The following is a 21124-nucleotide window of genomic DNA, read 5'->3' as shown; positions in this document are numbered from 1 at the left end:
CATCTGGTTTTACATCTGGCAGCTCCCACTACTAGAAAAGGATTAATTTACATGTTCCTTAATCCTGAAATTTAAAAAAAATTCAGCGAAAGACAGATGGGCCTGGCTTGAATTAAATGAAATATTCTTAAATTAATCTACTCTGGCCAGAGACAGGGTCACATACATGTAACCGTCAGGCACTCCCGCCCCCTGTCAGGTATACGGAGGCTACATTCCCAGAAGACGGTAATTGCGACCAAAGCAGCCAACCCAAGGTTTAGCTCCTAAAAAGTTGCAAAGATATTTAATGAGCGCTTACTATGTGTGTAGCAGCATCCTAAACTGTGTTTGGCATCCTGTATTTAGAAAATACAAAAATTTGAGGACTAAATGCCTGTAGAAATGGTTCTTATCATATACACGAGGTACGTGTCCACACTGTCGTGTGCACGCCAAATATTATTTCAAGTTCAGGAGAGGACACTGATATTTTTAAAATCCAGGATGCAGAAATCCTCTTGGAAAAGCCTCTGTTATACCAATAATTACCGTTTGATTTATCTGGTTTGTCAAAGATGACAGTAATAAGGAATTTTTTTAACATGTCATAACTTTTATTTAGTTCAGTTATCCAAAACGTTGATTGAGCATCTACTATGTGCCAGACACTATGATAGCTGCTAGACATAGTGGGATGATAAGGACACTTCAAGGAGCTCTTTTGTCAAGGGAGACCTAAGAGGGTCAATGACAACACCATGTGATCAGGACACTAGGAAGCCTCGCAGCATGCTGGGCTAGGTTTAGGGTCCAATAGACAGGCAAACCCATTTATTAACTTTTCCAGAATGTCATAAGGATATCAAGAAAGGACACTGGATTCAGCCTGGGACGTGAGAATTGGATCAGAAAACACTTCCAAGAGGAGGTCCTCTTTCAGCTAAGTCATCAAGGTTGCAAAATTAGACTGATGGGACAGAGCGATGGTTTCTTAGAAGAGGGAACAGCGTGTGCTTAAGCATGGTGGTAAGAGCAGGCACAGCGTTTCTTATAAGGACCTGGATGTCAGGAGGGCGGTAGGTATTGGTAGATCCAGAGGGCATTTTGCGCTATGCTAACGAGCTTGGAAACTTGATCTTCTAACAAGGGGGAGCCATTGAATAGTTAAATTTTTATCTTAGAGGCGTGTGTCTAGACTTGATATAGAGGATAAATTTAAGGTAGTCAATACAGAGGGTAGGAAGCACGGCTGGGAAGCTATTGCAATAGTCCTAACAGGGTGGTAAGGGCCTGAAATGAGGCACTGTGGCAGGAATGGACAGATTGAGGAAGTATTTGGATTGGACCCAGGAGGAGGACAGATGGTAAAAGGGAGGTAGAAAAAAAGGATAATTACCCCTTTTTTAATGAGCTGTGAGTGGGGCATTTCAGAGACACCCACCAATACCTCACTTAGGTGAGAACTTGAGAAGAATACTAGGTTTCCTCCTTGGGCAACTGGTTCTGAAGCTCCTTAAGCATTTGGGGTTGCATTTTTTTTTCTTATTTTTTTAAATCTTTATTTATTTTTGAGAGAGAGAGAGTGTGTGAGCAGGGGAGGAGCAGAAAGAGAGAGGGAGACACAGAATCCAAAGCTGGCTCCAGGCTCCGAGCTGTCAGCACAGAGCCCGACACGGGGCTCCAACTCACGAATCGTGAGATCATAATCTGAGCCGAAGTCGGACGCTCAACCGACTGAGCCACCCAGGCGCCCCTGGGGTTGCATTTTTATTAGTGTTCTAAAGGGAAATGAGAAGCCAAGTATCCCTTTGTTTGACTTACAGGAAGCTCTAACTCCCTTTGCGGGGTTCATGATGGTTTAAGTTTTCTGTTTTTTTAGTATATAAAAGTGTCCCCAGTTCAGTGCAGCTGGGCAGCATTGCCTTTGTAGTCCGAGGAAGGGAGTCAAAAAGATCATCAACTCCTCCGTGGTGAGCTGTTTTTACTGCGTGTATTGACTTTCTCAGTGTAATGGAAACCTCTGGTTTTTAGTTGTCTAAGAATTGTCATGTTCCGTCTACATTTACAGAGCTCATATCACTTCTATTTGCTATATTCCTTGGCAAAATGATCTCTATGGGAAAACAAAAGCATCGCAAGCGTTAGTCACTATTAGCTAATACAATCTTTAGCTTTTTCAGGGAAGTCTGGCGCCTAGTATTCAGATCAACAGAGATAATAGTTCCATTGGGCATAAGAACCATCTGCGAATATGTAAGGAACTAAATCAGTTATTTTCAAGCCTCAAAAGAGAATTAGGCAAAGGGTATGATTGGGTAGTTCAGAAAAGAGGAAAGAAAAATGGCCAAAATAAATGTCAAAAAGTATATAACTTCCACTCCTTCTAGAAGTTAAAACAAAATTTTGGGGGAATACCAAACTGGCAAAGATGGAAAGCAAATTAATGCCTGTTCTTGGTGAAGTACAGGGTAAACACACTTTCCATATCATCACGGAGAAAGTAAATGGGTGCAACTTTGGGGGGGGGGGCAGTTTTACAATATCTGTCAGAGCCTTTAATTTTTTTTAATGTTTATTTTTGAGAGAGAGAGAGACAGACAGCATGTGAATGGGGGATGGGTAGAGAGAGGGGGAGACACAGAATCTGAAGCAGGCTGCAGGCTCTGAGCTGTCAGCACAGAGCCTGATGCGGGGCCCAAACTTGCAAACTATGAGATCATGACCTGAGCCAGAGTCGGGACACTTAACCAATTGAGCCACCCCGGCGCCCCTCAGAGCCTTTAAATTTTGACTGTCTTTAACTTCGTAATTCTAATCTAAGACTTACCATCGGGAAGAAATTGATGTAGAAGCATCGTTAATGTCTTTATAGTGAGATCTGGAAATAGTCTTTATACTAAAATCTGGAAATAGTCTAGTCATTTGAGATTTGTAAAAATAAGTTATGGAAAAAAGTTCTGGAATAGCCTTATGCGAGGATGCTATTTGCCATCATAATCATGTTGTAGAAGAATATAGAGAAGAGTGCAATATTTGTTCCAAGATTACGGAGAAAGCAGGTTAAGGAGGTATAGCCAGTATGGTTCCAGTTGTTAGCTCTGGGTTGTTGGATTAGTGGTCATCTTTATTTTCTCATTTATGCTGTTTACTATTTTCTAAATTGTCTATGAACCTGTGTTTATTCAGAAAAGGTTATATAGAATTAAATTCACACATATGAAAATCTGTCGTGTGAAAGAGCAACCTTATGTTCTATTTCAATCTGGCGTAATGAAGAACTTTCTAGAAGTTAGAAGTCATGCTCAAAGGAACAAACAGGCTTTCTCTAGAACTTACAGGCTCTGTGCTGGGAATTGTACAGGAAGCCTCCATATGTTGGTTGATTAGTTGCACTGGATAAAATCTAAGGTTCCCTTTTTGATATGATCCATTTACTACAACTGGCTCTTCTGGCTGGCTCTGAAGAACCCAGCAGTCTCTCTTATTGAATACAGGGCTTGCTACTAGGAAATCACACACAGTTAGTACTCATTAGAACAGTGGCTTTCAAACTTTCAGATCCAAAATCCATAACCGGGAATAGATTTTACAATATCATGACCTACACACAGACGCACGTAGGAGACAGAAGTATAAAACATCCTCACTACAGTGATACACCCTGATATTTTCTGTTCTCCTCAGTCTTCACTTTTCAAACTGCTGGTCATACGTAACCTACTAAATAGATTCTATATTCAGGCTGCAACCTGCACTTTGAAAACCCTGAGGTCTCTGGAGCTTTGCTCCGCTGCTGTTCCTGGAGGCTGTTGACCAGATGCTTCCCCGTGAAGTGGGATGGGTTGACATGATTTCTGCGGAATTCTCTCTGGGACAATAGCAAGGATCCAGTGTATTGGCAGTTTTGGTCTTTGTCAGTAGTAGACCCCAGAGAAAATGTTATCCAAACTTCATGTGCAAAAAAATGAATTCTTAGGTAAAGTTTAAAAAAAAAAAAACCTCCAAAAAAATCTCGATCAATAGTGTTTTCTGCACTAAGTACTTAGCTGACTCCCTTTCCTTTTGCTCCATGACAACCCTGAAATCATCTTGTTAACATAAAAGATGCCCCGAATTCCACTTTAGATAATTGCACTATTTATATACTACCTAGCACAATGTGTTCATAAATGAATTTAATTAATAGCTTAGTTCAATGTGAAAGACATAATTCTGGAAATCACTTTTCTTTATTGACCAGACATTCAAAAAAGAGGAGAAAAGCCTAACCATTTCCTTGTGTTGATGATAGATCAATGATGTCAGACCACCAAATCTGGTTTTGAGAGTGCAGGAAAGATAAGCAAAAGCTGGAGGCCTTTTTTTTTTTTTTTTTTTTTTTTAAGTTTGTAACCTTAGGAATTCATAAATCGACACTAGCAATCAATCGTTGGAAATTCCAGCACTAATACAGCGTTGTGACCTTGGGCAAGTTACAAAGTTACAAAGTTCTCATGTAGGGACAGTAACGCTACCTACCTCAAGATTATTGTGGGGATTGAATGAGTTCATATATTGAAAACCAACGTCTGGCATATAGTAAGAGTGTGTATGAGTGTTAGTGTTAACATGGAAGCGGGAAGAACATTTTAAATAGCGTTTTATCATGAATTGGATTTAACAACTCTGGTCAAAGTAGGCAGAAATATTTGGCAAAAAGGATGGTCTTCTCTGAAAATCCTTTAAAAAAAAAAACTTTAAACAACCTTGATCAAATTAAGGAGCTTAAACAGAATTAGAATAATATTGGGAAGAAGCAAAATGTAACTGAGATCAAGAGATTCATGGGCGTTAACACGCAGCTTGGAGAAGTGAGGTTAGGGAAACACCAGTTCTGAGCTTATTATGAAATTTACTTGTGATACACACATGAAACACTTTTCATAGCACCTGGCCCATCGTACATGCTCAATAAATGTTTTTTTTTTCGTATCAGATATGAACTTTAAAAAAAAAAAAAACTTTATTGTCAAATTAGCTTCCATACAACACCCACTGCTAATAAATGTTATCTATTATCTTTACTATTGTTATTTCCTTATTGGTAAAATCAAAGCCATTTATATTCTATGTTTCAGTTTGGTTAGACAGTAAATGCTGTCACGTTATTTGACTCAGAAATGAACTACCAGACTGTAGGCATTTTGTTTGCCTTTTGTAGTGGGTTGAGACAAAGACTGACTTCTACAAGCTACTCCATCCAAAGACCTTCAGTTTCCCTGGACAAAGAAAAGTAAAGTGAAGAAACCCCTCCCCCCCCAAAAAAAAGTCTTTCCTAGAGGAATTGACCAATGAAGTAACATCTTTGAAAGAGTTGTTCTTCAAGAATGAGCCTTCAGGAAGTACCTCGCACTTAACAGGAGCTGGAGCGTGGAGTTGGGTGGAAGTCCCATCATCAGCCTCATCATCAAACATCATACTTAAAGGAGAAGTCTTTCGTGTGTATTCAAGCTCCCTGAAGGTTTCTTTCCTATTTTTTGATTCTCCTTCCTCTTGCCCAAATGCTATACACATGCAGATCTTATGTATCATGTTTCCACTCTTGAAACTTACCACAATAAACTCATCCAATAAAAACAAAAACAAACAAACAAAAAACCCTGGGGCACCTGGGTGGCTCAGTCAGTTGAGCACCCGACTTCAGCTCAGGTCATGATCTTGCTGTCCGTGGGTTCAAGCCCCGCGTCAGGCTCTGTGCTGACAGCTCGGAGCCTGGAGCCTGTTTCGGATTCTGTGTCTCCCTCTCTCTACCCCTCCCCCACTCATGCTCTGTCTGTCTCTCTCTCTCTCGCTCTGTCAAAAATAAACAAACATTAAAAAAACTAAAAAAAAAAAAACCAACCCTGAAATTCAGGGTACTATTGTCCTATGTTTTATTTTAAGTTTATTTACTTACCTTTAAGCTCTACACCCAACGTGGAGCTCAAAACCTTGAGATCAAGAGTTCCATGCCCTTCCCACTGAGCCAGCCAGGCACCCCAGTTTTATGTTCTAATCAGGACATTCTAAATACAGGATGCAAGTACTGAGTCCATTAGTTCAGCTGTACTGAGGAGGTTTGAAAGTGTGAAGTTCAGTGTAAGGAAACATTTTATTTTGTACCTCGTTCTCTCTGGGTGAGAATACACATTCACATACTTTGCTTTGTCCTGATACAGAAGCCGTTCCCTGTTTAAGTCACTGATTATTCCTTTGATTGGAAACTGAAGAAAAGAGCACTTGACTGTTAGAATATCTTAATAAGTATATTCATTTTACATGAACATTATTACTCTACTTCCTTAGACTGGGATGGTAGTTTCCTACTATAAAACCTTATTTTGCTATGGAAAATTATTATGGGTACTGTGTGAAATGACTTTCTTTTGGTTGCTTTTATTCCTTTCTTGGAAGCACAGATAGACAGGACTTTCAAGATTTAATTCTGTCCTAGAAAAATCGCTTTTTTCAGAACATTTACTTTTGTGATAATACTTCCTATTGAACTGAGATTTTCTCTAATTTTCCACTACAAATTATGTAAGTGTCTCATTAAAAATAAACAAATACTGTATCACAGGTTATTTTGCTTTAATTTGGTTTTGGCCTTTTTTATGGTTACATATTTACGTATTGAGACTGTTACAGTGATTTTACAAGTATTTATATTTTATGTGTGTGTATGTATTTAATCATGGTAGGGATATATTATTCTTGTTAAAAAATACCCTCACTGTTACTAAATAAACATTTTTTTAAAACCCATTTGAGTGGGGGGAAAAGATGAATGATACTGAAATCTGGCTGAGAACTTTTGTTTGAAAATTAAAGCCTATCAGGGCACCTGGGTGGCTCAGTCGGTTAAGTGTCCGACTTCGGCTCAGGTCACGATCTCACGGTTCGTGAGTTCGAGCCCCGCGTCAGGCTCTGTGCTGTCAGCTCAGAGCCTGGAGCCTGTTGCAGATTCTGTGTCTCCCTCTCTCTCTGCCCTTCCCCTGTTCATGTTCTGTCTCTGTCTCAAAAATAAATAAACATTAGGGGCGCCTGGGTGGCGCAGTCGGTTAAACGTCCGACTTCAACCAGGTCACGATCTCGCGGTCCGGGAGTTCGAGCCCCGCGTCAGGCTCTGGGCTGATGGCTCAGAGACTGGAGCCTGTTTCCGATTCTGTGTCTCCCTCTCTCTCTCTGCTCCTCCCCCGTTCATGCTCTGTCTCTCTCTGTCCCAAAAATAAATAAACGTTGAAAAAAAATTTTTTTTAAATAAATAAACATTAAAAACAATTTTTTTAGCAAGAAAAAGCCTATTTCCAAGACATAGATTTCTTTTTTTTTTAATTTTTTTAATGTTTATTTGTTTTTGAAAGAGAGGGAGAGACAGCATGAGCAGAGGAGGGGCAGAGAGAGAGGGAGACACAGAATCTGAAGCAGGCTCCAGGCTCTGAGCTGTCAGCACAGAGCCCAACGTGGGGCTCGAACCCACAAACCACAGGATCATGACCTGAGCCGAAGTCAGATGCTCAGCCAACTGAGCCACCCAGGCGCCCCTCCAAGACATGCATTTCTAATTGTTTCCAAAAGGAGACAAATTCTAATGTTGATTCATTTTTTCCCCAAGGTCTCGTTTAAATGTTAAAACCTTTATAATTTAAAGTGTCTAGTCTCATATTTTTGAACAGGAAAAGGACTTAGTTGTTTTGCTCTATAAGTAATCTTATGAATGTAGAAAAATTGGCCATTAAAATAGGGATTTTTGTTTCTCAAAATATTCACTGTCTGATCCCCAAATTCTAATTTTATTACTCTTGACATGGCTCTGTGCCAGTAATGTCAGATCATCAACATTTTTAATTTTCTCTTTTATGCAGTAAAAGCCCTTGTTTAGTCTATGTGATGATATGATACTAAATATATACTCAAAATGCCTTATTCTGAGGTACATGGCTCCCATCGCATTTGTTATTTAGGTTGGATTCTATGCTTCTTTTAAAATTTATGCAAATTATTTTAATTCACTTGACTGCAAAGGGATAGAAGTCTAAATACAAGGTCTAAGCCACTTGGAATTAATTTGAGATGTACTTCTGGTTGTTCCGGGTAATTCATTTATATTTTCCTGCATTTAATAATGATACTAATCCATAAAATAACTTTAAAAATCTGTCATGCATCATTGAATTCAGTTGTGCTTCATTGTAGGTGTTAAAATTAACCTTTATACTGAAGAACTTGGTTGTTTTTATGGACTGTATATATAGATTTAATGTTGCCTCAAGGTTGTCTTTAATTTAGATACTTTGAGGAAGATTATGTTAAGAAGAGTTGTTGCAAGGTGTTATAACGTTGGTAATATACACATAGATATTAAATTGAGAAGCAGGATCTCTTAAGACATTAGAAACTCCTTTAAGAACTGTATGGAACTCTTCATTATGGAAGTTCCAAGTCATTAAAGTGGTGGCATTACAATGTAGTTTAATAGTAATGTAAACACACTATCGTTACCCAAAATGTTTGATTATTGAGAAACCATAAAGCCATTATATTGTTGAATTGTAGCTACATTGCATCATTGGATTGAACTTAACTTGTTCACACACCATAATACAGATTGCTTCCCTCTCAGAAAGGTAGAAAAAGGAACCCTGACACTAATACTGTATTTTGAGCAAGTGCCTGTGTGTATGTTGTGTGTATGTGTGTGTACACACTCTCGCACACACATACATACATATGGTAATTTTGTGGAAATGACCTCAATGAATATAGCTTCTATTTAATTTTTATCTTAACTTTTCTCAAATTCATCTGGTCTTTTCCACAATGCTCTCTTTCTTAGGGTCCCATCAGGGAACAAGCTCACTCGCTCTCTCTTTCTCTCTCTCTCTCTCTGGCTCTGGCTCTCTTTCTTTTAAATGAACACAGGATCCAACCTCTCCACCCCACTTTCTCCCTCTTGCTTCAGCCATGTCGATTTTTTTTTACTGTTATTCAATTATGTTAAGCACGCTTCTGGGTCCTTATACAAAGCACCTCTTTCTATGTGAGATGGTTTTGCCTCAGCTACTTGAATGCTTTTCCTGTGATTTTAGATCGCTGTCCAGATGTCGCTCCTCTAGAGAGGACTTCTGTGACCATTGTGCCATCTCTCACTCTGTCCCCTTATCTGGCTTCCCATTGCTTCGTTGCACTTCTTACCACCTGACGTTATCTGATGTGTTATTTGTGTCCAATATTAGAATGTAATTCCCACCGGTCAGGACCTTCTGTCTACTGTTATATCCCCAGCCTCCAGAGCACTGTCTGGCACATGCTCAACAAATATGGATCGAATGGCTTTTCCATCATGAAGATTTAACGAAGAAGACTGGAATCCTTCGGGTGTAGACTTGCTCATTCATTGCACCTCCTGAGTCTCTCTCTCACTCGAGGCAGGTGCTGGGGTGTGGACCTTGAGCCTCCCCTACATGATTACTTGCACTCATCTGCAACAGCTTTTTCCTTATTTTATTGGCACACAATAGCCACACAATTTGGTAGGAGTTCGAGTTCAGATTCCATACCAGCATGCAACACAACACAGGATCAGAGGCCTGATTTCCCCCAGGTGTTTCCACCCTCGGTCCAGGTGACACTGGTCCAGGTGAGACTCTCTGTCCGAGCACAGTCCCTGGGTCTGTGGGCCGAAACTTCCAGATGCCCCCTTTCCAGCTCCCCCCCTTATCAAAGAGCCCAAGTCTTCTGCACCAAGAACACGGACTGGCCTCCCTCAGTCCCCGAAGCACTCCGACTTCTTGACATTGATTCCCACTCTTTTGACTTGGGACCTTTACCTCCAGCACGAGGAAATTTTTCTTCCTTGGCTTCTCAGCTTCGCTATGTGTACAAAACAAGTCTCTTGTTGCACATCATCTAGTGTTTTGTTGTCTCTGGGTGAGGAGAACTTCCCACGTCTGCTCAGAGCAGACGGCGGACATGTGGAAATCATTTATTTTAGGATTTTAAAAAAAATTAATGCTTTTTCTTTTTTTTTTTTTTTAAGTTTATCTATTTTGAAAGAGAGCAGGCCCGAGCTAGCATGAGTGGGGGAGGGGCAGAGAGGAAGGGAGAGAGAGAATCCCAAGCAGGCTCTGAGCTGTCAGCACAGAGCCCAACACGAGGCTCAATCTCATGAACTGTGGGATCATGACCTGAGCCGAAACCAAGAGTCGAGACGCTTCACCAACTGGGCCACCCAGGTACCCCTATTTTAGCATTTTTAAGGCAATATTCCTGAAAGTTTTAATGTTTGTATATATCCAAAGGCACTTACACTAAGGCTCTCTATAGATGAATGGTAATAAAATTTTAGCTTTATATTCTAGGTCGCTGGACATTCTAATGTTTTAAAGGAAACTTTCAGCATTATTTATGAGTAAATTCTGTTAAGTGGTGACCACATCAGTATCCATTGCATTCTTTTTTTTAAGTTTCTTTTCAGCATTGCATGCTTTATTTTCTTCTAGCCCTTTAGAAGAATTTTGTTGAATGGAAAGTAATTATCAGTGTGACTTCTCAGTTACATATCTGGAAGGTATTGTATGAGCCAAGGTTTACTTCAATGCCCTTTATATGCCTGCATTGATGAGCACTAAGTATACTCCCAGGCACGTCTACTAGGTGCTGTGGCCTGACTTTATTATAATCAGTGATAACTATTACCTTGTTTTCTAAGACATATCTGTAATTATCTCACTTTTCAGGTTGAAATGCACAGACTTTCAATATTCAGTTTTGCTGTGTTTTAGACCCATCCAGAGATAAGGCATTTCTCTTCCTTCAGAAAGTTCCCTTATCTTACTTCATGCCTTTTGATTTTTAAACCTTGGTTCCTTCTCTCCCAGATGTGGAGACACCCCAGCTGAAATCTGAAGAGGCTTCTAGCAAGCTCACTGCCACCAGTTTGTGTGATTTCCTGGATGCTACAGACAGAAACTACTTTGTGAAACTGTGGGCCAAACTTTCAGCCAAAAAAACCCCAGTGGTAAGGAGGGGTGGAGGGGTGGAGGGGGCTGGGCCCCTACTGAACACTACACGGGTCGGGCCCGGAGGAGATTTGGCATTTTGAGACCAACTTTCGCCAAAGTTCTTCTCTGGTATCGCTGAAGACAAATTTTTGGCCTCTTTCTACACTTGTGAGAATAGACGTGGGCTCTACAAAGGGCATCCAGTGTGGCTTTGGTGACTACCTTTCCCCAGCTTCCCAGGCAAAACTCAGCTCTCCTAGTTACAAGGATAGAAAAAGCGCCGCAACAGAATAAACGCAGTGAAATACGCATTTCGAGAGAAAATTTGCTTTCTTGTTGGGGTAAGTTTCTGAGTGTTGTCGTGCCAAGCCTTCAGAGCGAGCCCGCTCAGAGGCCATGGTGTAGAAGTTTGCAGCACACAAGCCCGTCATGTGACTCTGCCCCAGTTCAGTTCTTTGACAACTCAGAAAAATCAGTGTGTGCGGGAGTATGGAGTGCATTGTTGGCTCTGCATGGAAATTAGGTTGTGCTCATTTTCCCCCTAATAGTTTCATAGGACAATCTGGGAATCTGAAGAGGCCTAGATCATGGCCACTGCCGTCATCACCGATTCCACAGGACTTGGCTTTTGGTTGTCAGGTCCTACTTTGTTTTTCCTTAAGGCTAAAATGTTCTTCCTCTTCCTCTTTTTAGTGTTTGCTTATTTACTTTTGAGAGAGAGAGAGAGAGAGAGAGAGACAGAGGCAGAGAATCCCAAGCAGGCTGTATGTAGCACAGAGCCCGACACAGGGCTCGATCTCACAAACCATGAGATCATGCATGACCTGAGCCAAAATCAAGAGTCAGAGTCTCAGCTGACTGAGCCACCCAAGTGCCCCAAGGCTAGGCTGTTCTAAGCAAATAATTATATCACCTTCTAAAGTCAGAGCCGCGGGCAGGTCAAGAGAATCAGACTGGTTACTTCAGACGAAGAGTCTCGGGCTGCAGTGTATACAGGCGTAGCTCTGCAGCGTACTTGGATTAAGTCATAAAATGACAGTGTTGCAGGTACAAGACACAGATATCCATTCAAGTCAGCTTCAGTAAGAGGTCGTTCCATATAAAACACATGAACGAGTGGATTCACAGTGCGTCACGAGCATGGATGAGGTATAGACCTCACAGGAGCTGACCAGCGTTAGGATTAGAAAGTGAGGTGCTGGGGTTCCTCCGCCTTCCAGAGGCATCAAGTTCCTGTCATCTCTGCCCCTGTTTCTCTCTCCTTTTGTCTTCTCTCTCCTGGCCAGCCTCCTCCACTCACTCAGGCTTCCCTCGCACATAACATGAACTCATTCTCACGCACACCAGCCCTGACTCGCCATGGCCTCTTGGCTGTGTGCTCACAATTCCTGGCCACTTCTCTCTGTCTCTTGAATTCATATTGTAGAAGGCAAGAGAACCTAACTGTCCAGTCACCTGGGGCAGGGCAAAAGGCACAGGTACGGATGAGGGCTTCTTAAACAGCACAGACAGTGGGTGCACTCCAAACATTTATAAATAATAGGAATTCATTGGGGCGCCTGGGTGACTCAGTCAGTTAAGCATCTGACTTTGGCTCAGGTCGTGATCTCGCAGTTCATGAGTTGGAGCCCCGCGTCGGGCTCTGTGCTGACAGCTCGGAGCCTGGAGCCTGCTTCAGATTCTGTGTCTGCTTCTTTCTCTGCCCCTCCCCCCACTTGTGCTCTGTCTCTCTCTGTCTCTCAAAAATAAATAAGTTAAAAAAAAAAAAAGGAATTCATGTCATGATACTTAAGTGCAGGAAACATCATATTTATCCAAAATAGATTAGATCTGGAATTGTTCCCATTCACCAGGATCTGTGGGAAGTCAAATATCAGTCATTAGCAGCCGGGATCACTCCCATTCTTTGGATCAAGATCAAGGATCTTGAGGTTTACCCCATCCTGGAAAATTGGGGAAGAGGAGTTACCTCCTCTCTCTCCACGAGGAGCCTACCAGCCTCGATCCTTCCATCCTGGGAAATCCAGCTCCTTTCAGCTCAGTCTACCCCTTTCTCTCTGCCCTTGTTATCCTGTCCTTGGATAGTATGATTTTATGCTTGTCGGGGCTTAGATTTTTTTTTTCTTTTCTTTTTTTTAACGTTTATTTTTGAGAGAGATAGAGCTCAAGCAGGGGAGGGGGCAGAGAGAGAGGGAGACACAGAATCTGAAGCAGGCTCCAGGCTCTGAACTGTCAGCACAGAGCCCGACGCGGGGCTCGAACCCATGATACGCGACATCATGACCTGAGCCGAAGTTGGACGCCCAACCAACTGAGCCACCCAGGCGCCCCTGGGGCTTAGATTTTCAAATGTATGTTCTCCTTTGTGTCCCCAGGACATGGCGTATCCATAGTGTAAACCCTAGAACACAAATCCTTGGCCGTACTTACTCCTTCATGATGGGTCCGTGTCCTGGCAGCGTCACCAACCGGCTCGCATCCCAGTTCTGCTGTCCTGCCATAACAACCTCACACACACGGAGGAGAAACTCACACCCCTCTGCCAGTTAGTGGGTATTCATGATTTATTTCAACACGACCAGTCTGAATTTTACCTGTTAGAAAACTTTCAGGCTTCATTAAAGATAGCTTTTGTCTGGTCAGGGGCACTCGGGTATTTAGGAGTGAGAAGAGAGGATAAGAAGAACAGAGAGGGGGAACCCCCCCCCCCACTATGTGTTCTTAGCTATAATTCCTGGCCAACGTGTCAGTATGAAATTAATGAACAGTATGGAGAAACTGGAGAGGGAAGGATATGATAAAAAGGCAATGCGAGGGTAGAAGGGGCCACCTTGGTGGTGGTACATGGAGAAGGGGTGCAGGTGTTACCTACCACTTGTGGTCAAAAGGAGCCTCGTGAACTTTTAGCCAGGTCGTTCCTTACCTGCAGTCACCTCCCTGAGAAACCACTCAGCCCTGTAATCTAGAGCATCTGTGGTCTGGTCTGGAACATCTATGGTGTTAGAGGGTTGGCAGTGACCGATCCAGGATGGTAACATCGCTCAAACCCCGTGCAGCCTGGAGGTTCTGGTATCTTTTCCGTGGGAGCTGGTAGAGATACAATGTAACAATAGCTTCACAAAGAAGCAGATCACATCCCCCCACGGCCAACAGCTACATTCTTCAGAAATACACACAAAATACAAGCAAAATACTAGACTACGCTGTCATATATATGGGGCGAATGTGCTTAAAGTTATTTTTAGTGCTTTATTTTCTTTTAAAGCTTATGAATTCAATGCTATTTTTAAATTGTAAGCATTTATCAGATTTAGGTTATTAACCTTTTGCACGGCTGTTAACATGCAAAAGGGGCAACATGACAGCAGAAGCCTATAGAGATGTTACCATGTTATGTTAGAGAACATAAATAGCCCCTACACACATTTGTAATTTGGAAAGGGCTTTCATGTAAATGATCTCCCATACCTTTCACTGTAACCTTTTGGAGAAGATGTTGTTTTTCCTCATTTTACTTTCCCAACATAAATTTCCATGTATTTCTGAAGCCTTTTTTAGTGGATTGAAGAAAGTAATTGCAACTTCCTGTCAAAAACCTGTATCGTAAATTGTTCAAAAAAAAAAAGTAGAAATTTTTGTGCTTTTTTGGTGTCTCTTAACTGTAGATATAATGTGTTCATATTCACCTTTAGAAACTGTCAAGGGAGCCATTTGACAGTAATGGATAGGTGGAAATTTCCTTTCTGGGTCCTGTTTCTCTGAAGCTCCTTCCCTCTCATGTTGAAGACGGTGGTCTTCCTCTGTGCTCATACCCACCCAAACTCTCCGTGCACACGACGCCTTTCTGTCTCATCCCTGTATTCAAGTACTCTACCTTTTCTTGAGCACAGTTTCTAACTGCAAGATGTGATTGCAAAATTTAAGGTGGATTATCTATGTTAATGTGAAAGACAAAGCAATAATATTGCTAGAAGATAAGGTAAGAAGATATTTATGACTTTGAGGCAGGTGTAGATTCCTTAAACGTAATACTAATTACGAAGGAAGAGTTTAAACATTTAAAATGTTGAGGAGCATTAAAATTAGAAACTTTTGTTAATTAAAAAAAAACAGTATTAAAGAGAAAAAAAGACAAACGACACAGAGGGAGATGATATTTGCAATAACCAAAACTGGCCAAAGGCTTTTACTTAGAATATATAAAGAACTTTTATAAACTATTAAGAAAAAATGGCTCAGGGAAGAATCTCTTCACAAAGGATAGTATCTAGATGGCCAATAATCAGGTGAAGAGATAGGCAACCTCATTACCAGGAAATGCAAATTATAGCCACAGTGAGATACCACTATGCATAAACCAGAAGTGCTGAAATTATGAGCTGACTGTTGAGATGTGGAGCAGTGGAAATTCTTGTAAGACAACTGATAGAAGGTTCACTTTGTACGCTTTAGAGAATAGGTGGGCATTTGTACCCTATGCCTCAGCAGTGGTATTCCAAAAGAAATGTGCGGCTATGGGCACTGGAAGATGTGTGCAAGAATGTTTATGGTACCCTTGTGCACAGCAGTTTCCAAACTGGAAGCTCAAGTGTCCGTTAGCAGTAGATTGGCCGAATAAAATTTTGAATATTCATAGAGTGAAATATGTGCAGTAATGAAAGTGATCCAACTTTGCTCCATGGATGTATCTTGCTAACATGCTGTTGGGCCAAAGAATGATTGACTCTAAATAATACATATTGTATGATTCTATTAATACATAGTTTAAAAATTGGCAATACTAGGGGCACCTGAGTGGCTCAGTTGGTTAAGCATCCGACTTCAGCTCAGATCATGTTCTCGTGGTCCTTGAGTTTGAGCCCTGCATTGGGCTCTGTGCTAACAGCTCAGAGCCTGGAGCCTGCTTTGGATTCTGTGTCTTCGCTCTTTCCTGCTCCTCCCCTGCTCATGCTCTTTCTGTCTCTCAAAAATAAATAGACATTAAAAAAATTTTTTGAAAAAAAATTGGCAATAGTAAACCATAATACTTAGGGTGTTTAGGTGATAAAAGTATAACAAAAAAAGCGGATACCATAAAGTCGGGAGAGTGCTTATCTAGGGAGGGGGAAGAAGGTGGTAAAGGTTGAAAAAGATGTGAGGGATGCTGGCACTTGTGGGGTTTAGGAGGGCACCTGGTGCAGTAGAATGAATATCATTTGTTTGTTCGTTAGCTGGACAAGCCTCAGTGAGTTACTTAACCTCTCTGGGGGTGAGTGGGATTTCCTGCAGCTTGAAAAATCAAGTCTACAAGGGGGTAGTCCGAGGGTGATGCTGCAATCAAAACCAAAGGTCCAACTGCACAATCGGGCTGAAGGGTTTGAAGAGAGTGAGGACTCCAGACCACAGCAGTAGGCCACAGTAGGGTGGGAGCGGTTAAGACCTGAGATTTACTTTCCTGTCCCACTGGATGTAGATCTGGGAGAAGGGGAATAATGAGCTGAGGGAAGTGTGGCCATGTGTGAAAGTAGTGTCCATAGTCTGAGTGATAGTTGTTGGAGGCTGAGTTCAGTCTGTCATTGCGAATTTAGCAAGCCTGGGAAGAGCCTTTGCTGTCCTAGCCATCCAGTCCATTCCCATTTGCAGAAGGCTCCCTTCCCCTCCCCTTTCCTGCCCTAATGCGTTCCCTTCTCCTGCCTTCCTTCTCACTGGTACGTCTTCTGTTCTTCTCACACGTCTTGAATCTGTTGAATTCCTACCAGGTATGTAGGATCAGGATTTGCTTTTCAGTACATATCAGGTATTTGCTTACCAGACCCTGTTCTAGACACTAGAATGAAGTAGAACTCATCCCTGTGCTTACTAAACGTACCGTCTGGTAGAGACCCCTCTAGTCTCTTCTCGTCGGTGTATCTCTAGTCCTTCTACTACTGCCTTCTTTCTCTGAGTAGAAAATGGGCCAACGGAGCATGGAGATAGTCTCAGTATTACCTCTGCTTAATATATTGACAGCTGATTTTTGTTCCTCATCTCTGGGATCACTGGGACCCAAATGGCTTGTCTTTGTTAGAAAAGAAATGTCGAAGAATAGTATTCTTTGTTCTTCAAGTTTGAAAAACCTCTGCTAACATCATTTTTCTTGCTTGTGACTCTAAATAGCTTATCAATATGAAATGCTTTCAATGAATATGACCATAATTTCACAGGAGTTTAAATGGTAATAAAGTATTCAGTTTATTTCCTTATTCCTTGCTTATACAATCCTTGTTGCTATATTTCTTCTCTCTTCTCAGCTTAAATGGTACTTACTTTTCCGAGTGACTCCCAGAGCATATTAATTTGAACTTCTCTGAAAGATTCCTGGAGAGCTGTAAATAAAATTTTGATCAACCTTACTTCTTAAACCCAATTTTCTTTTAAGGTTTGAGTACAAAAAAAAAAAAAAAAAAAAAAGGTGCGCAGCTCTTTTCTTACTGCTGCAAAAAGTACATAACAAACCCTATGCAGTGAGAGGTTTTGTTTATACAAGACTCACTTTATTACTATTGATTACAGAAGTCAGAGTTCTTGCGTTTTGTCACATAACACTATACCTCATTTTCCCTCCCTGACACAACCCCTTTTTCAATGGCTGGCTCCCTGGAACGCACACGTGAAGGTTATGATGGCTTGGTGAATACTTTCTGCTCTGGAACTGTGGCGACATCTTTGCCTTCCAGAAAGAAGCAGCTCGATTTTCAACCTTCACTTGGCCTTCACTTGTATGTTTCTTCAGCCGGGTCTTCTGACTCTCTTAGGGAACACCCTCACTCGTGGGGCAGGCCGGCTTACTGAGAGCCGATTCTCCAGAAAAGAAGTTGCTGAATGATTGATTCACTCAAAGCCCATTTAGCAAATGTACGCGTGGGGCAGACGAGGCCAGTCCAGTCCTACAAAGTACCTGACTGTATGAAAGCCAGTGACAAGGGGAATCTGTGGTGACAAAATATGGGGCACCAGCATCCACTAAGCACCACTTCCTTTCGAGACTGGGAGGAAGCTCAGCTCAGGGAGCTTGTCCAAGATCACACAGCTTAGCAATGTCTGTTTTGACTCCAAAAGAAGAGCGCTTTCCACATCCACCGGATTTATTAGATGCAATAGTACTACAAAGAGATGCTACTCTCTTCTACCACCTGGTCACCAAGTGACACAGGTCAGATAGGATCAGCAGTCTAAGTGCTTTTTTCAAAATAATGGTTTCCTATTAGTCTCTGAAGGTGACCAATTAATTTTTAAATATTATTTGTGATCATTCTGTTCTTGATTTGTGCTTATTGAACGGTATCTACCCACTGCATTTTGTAACCTTATTGAAACTCAAACTATCCTCCCTTTGGCCAGTGTGAGCCTCTTCAGGTTGGCTCCTGTGTCCTTTAACATGACCTATGTCGACTTGGGTTGCCATCCTGCTTTCTGTTAGGACCAGATATTCTACGCTCTTTAGTTCATTACCTACTCCAACCCGTAACCCCCCTATTCTCCAAGAAGCTCTGGTTCCTTTAAGCAGAAGATGGTAATGCAAGTCGCTAGGAACAGAGTGCTCATTGCTATTGGGGTGGTCATTGTTTCTAGCCCTTTTCTGTGGATAGATAAAATATTTCATGAGTTCAACTTAATATTTCCAATTCAGATTCAAGACGTGAGGATTTTTACTCATCTTCTCCTCTGTGACATATCTTTCTTCCACACTGAGAATCCTGATTCTGAAAGACATGGGAGATGATAGAACTCCAATGTCACTAAACTTCTCCCTTGTTTTTTCTAGATCACATATAGAAGAGTCTCAGGATGACAATGCCAATGCTACTAGCCCCCAGTATAAAAACGGAAAATGGTTAAAAGTATTTTGTTTGCAAATGTTCTCCACCCCAGTTTGTTTAAGGCGGGGCTACAGCGACACTCTCAGTGCACAGTCATGTGCTCGCTCCCTTTTAATTCTCATTTTGTCTTAGTTCTCAAGTATGCGCACACTTGATACTTACCATTAGGCCTCAGGCCAGTGTCTTCACTAGTTTTGTTGTCGAGGCTTATTCTCTGCTAGATCCAGAAAGGGCTGTGGGGACAGCATTGCCTGCCGATGAGCATCTGTCATACTTTAGACTTGAATTGTAGTTTTTACGACCTAACGGGTTTCCTTGTTTTGGTTTCTTTCTCAAGGACTCTTACTGTGTGTATGTTGGATCTTCTTTGCCTGTCTTTAATATTTGTCATCTTCTCTTGAATCTTTTTACCTCTTTCTTCATTTCTTTTTGAATTTAAAAAATTTCCTTCATTCACTTTCTGTTCCTCTGAAGGCATTATGTGTGCGTGTTATTCACTCTTATATTCCTTCTGGTTTAGTTTTCATTTCTTAGGTGACTCTTTTTTTCCCCCCTATTTCTAGTTCTTTCTTGAGTTCTGTCACCTCACTTAGAAGTTTTAAAAATTGTGGGGCTCTTGGCTGGCTCAGTCAGTTAGGTGTCCAACTCGTGGTTTGGCTCAGGTCATGGTCTTGTGGTTCGTGAGATCGAGGCCTGCGTCAGGCTCTGCTCTGCCCCTCTCCCTCAAAATAAACTTTTTTAAAATTTGTAAGTTATTTGTTCCTTAATGTTTTGTGTCATTTCCTTAATGTCTTTTAGTTAATTTTGAAATGATAGATTACAGACTTTATCTGTTTGGTGAGCATGCTTTCCTTGTATGTAGAAGTGTTATTCTCCATTTTCTCTTTTTTAAAATAATAGCTTTGGGATTTTACTAGAAAGTTTAAAAAAAATTTTTTTAACGTTTATTTATTTTGAGAGAGACAGAGCTAGAGCAGGGGAGGGGCAGAGAGAGAGGGAGACACAGAATCCAAAGCAGGCTTCAGGCTCTGAGCTGTCAGCACAGAGCCTGACATGGGGCTCGAATCCACCAACCACGAGATCATGACCTGAGCCGAAGTCAGACACTTAACCGACTGAGCCACCCAGGCGTCCCAAAAGTTTCTCATTTTTATGGGAAATTAGTTCTCTCAAACATTTATAAGGAAGCATGGTTCTTTCAAGTTGTGTTAAAATATACAGCAGCCTTCTTTTAGGGGTTTCCTGGCTCTGTTCCCCTCCACCACTTTGGTCTAGATGTTCTCTTTTCTTTGTCTCTGTTTCCTCTGTCCTAACTAATTTTTATTCTGCTCCCATCAGCTTTTCTTTAGTGTGGGGTCCTGTCTTAGAAAAGAACCATAGTGGGTCGGTGTCAAGAAGTCACAGTTGAAGGGCACCTGGGTGGCTCAGTTGGTTAAGCATCTGACTTTGGCTCCGGTCATGATCTCATGATTTGTGAGTTCGAGCACCCCCTCGGGCTCTGTGCTGACAGCTCAGAGCCCAGAGCCTGCTTCAGAGTCTGTGTCTCCATCTCTTCTGCCCTCCCCCACTCTTGCTCTGTCTCTCTCAAAAATACACAAACATATAAAAACATTACAAAAAAGTCACAGTTGATGCAGCTCCTACAGGACTCACTGCGGACCCTTTATCCTTACCCACTACTAGAGTGAGAACGGGCCCTGCTGTATTCCAGCTGTGGCGCCCAATGGTGCTGCTTTTCTTTCCAGTGAATACTTTTGGCCATTTTGAAGGTCTCCTGTTCTCAGCTCTTTTAGTCCCCCTGCTGCTTCCTTTGGCTTCCTCTCACATGGACACTGGTACCGTGCGGTGTTGCGGCTATGATCACCTTTATTTGGGGGTTGTAGGGATATCTTGCCACCTAATTTTCTTGTAAATATTTTGATATATTTTTTTAGTTTGCTGTCTGCTTGCTGTAACTAGTTTTTGTGTGGGAATTCTGAAAGATCCAAACTGTGCTTCCACTGGTACTGTCATCTTCCTAGTCATGATATAATTTAAACCACTAATTAATATAGAAAAAAAAGTAAAGATGGTATAAAGCAAAACCACAATAGAAAATATATGTGCTGCTATAGAGATAATTTGAGGAAAAATAATAACAAAATAACCTGAGAGTGAATAGTACAGCAAAGTTGGTCAATATATAGTAATTTTATAGTAGTATGAAACAATTTAGGTGTATTTATGGACTTATTTAAACAGTTTTCAAGGGTGTTTTTAGAATCACATGCACTTAACCCCTAA

The 21124-nt window shown here is 41.4% G+C and overlaps 1 protein-coding gene across 4 annotated transcripts in view; it reads left to right on the top strand.

The window, feature by feature from the left end:
* LRGUK (leucine rich repeats and guanylate kinase domain containing) overlaps positions 1-21124 on the top strand; it is a 108302-nt gene that overhangs the window by 71194 nt on the left and 15984 nt on the right. For 2 of the 4 annotated variants that reach the window (XR_008296624.1, XM_015073048.3), the window contains exon 16: positions 10881-11020. The exons of the other annotated variants lie outside the window; for them this stretch is intronic. Coding sequence is in view for 1 of the 2 variants with exons in the window: in XM_015073048.3 (XP_014928534.2) it covers positions 10881-11020 (140 nt within the window). In the remaining variant the exon portion in view is untranslated. The remainder of the gene's footprint in view (positions 1-10880; positions 11021-21124) is intronic. 4 annotated transcript variants of the gene reach the window in all.

The sequence above is a fragment of the Acinonyx jubatus genome, chromosome A2, assembly GCF_027475565.1.
Source record: "Acinonyx jubatus isolate Ajub_Pintada_27869175 chromosome A2, VMU_Ajub_asm_v1.0, whole genome shotgun sequence".
Taxonomy (NCBI): Eukaryota; Metazoa; Chordata; class Mammalia; order Carnivora; family Felidae; genus Acinonyx; species Acinonyx jubatus.
Note: the sequence above shows the minus strand (reverse complement) of the source record. Positions and strands in the feature narration are given on the sequence as shown.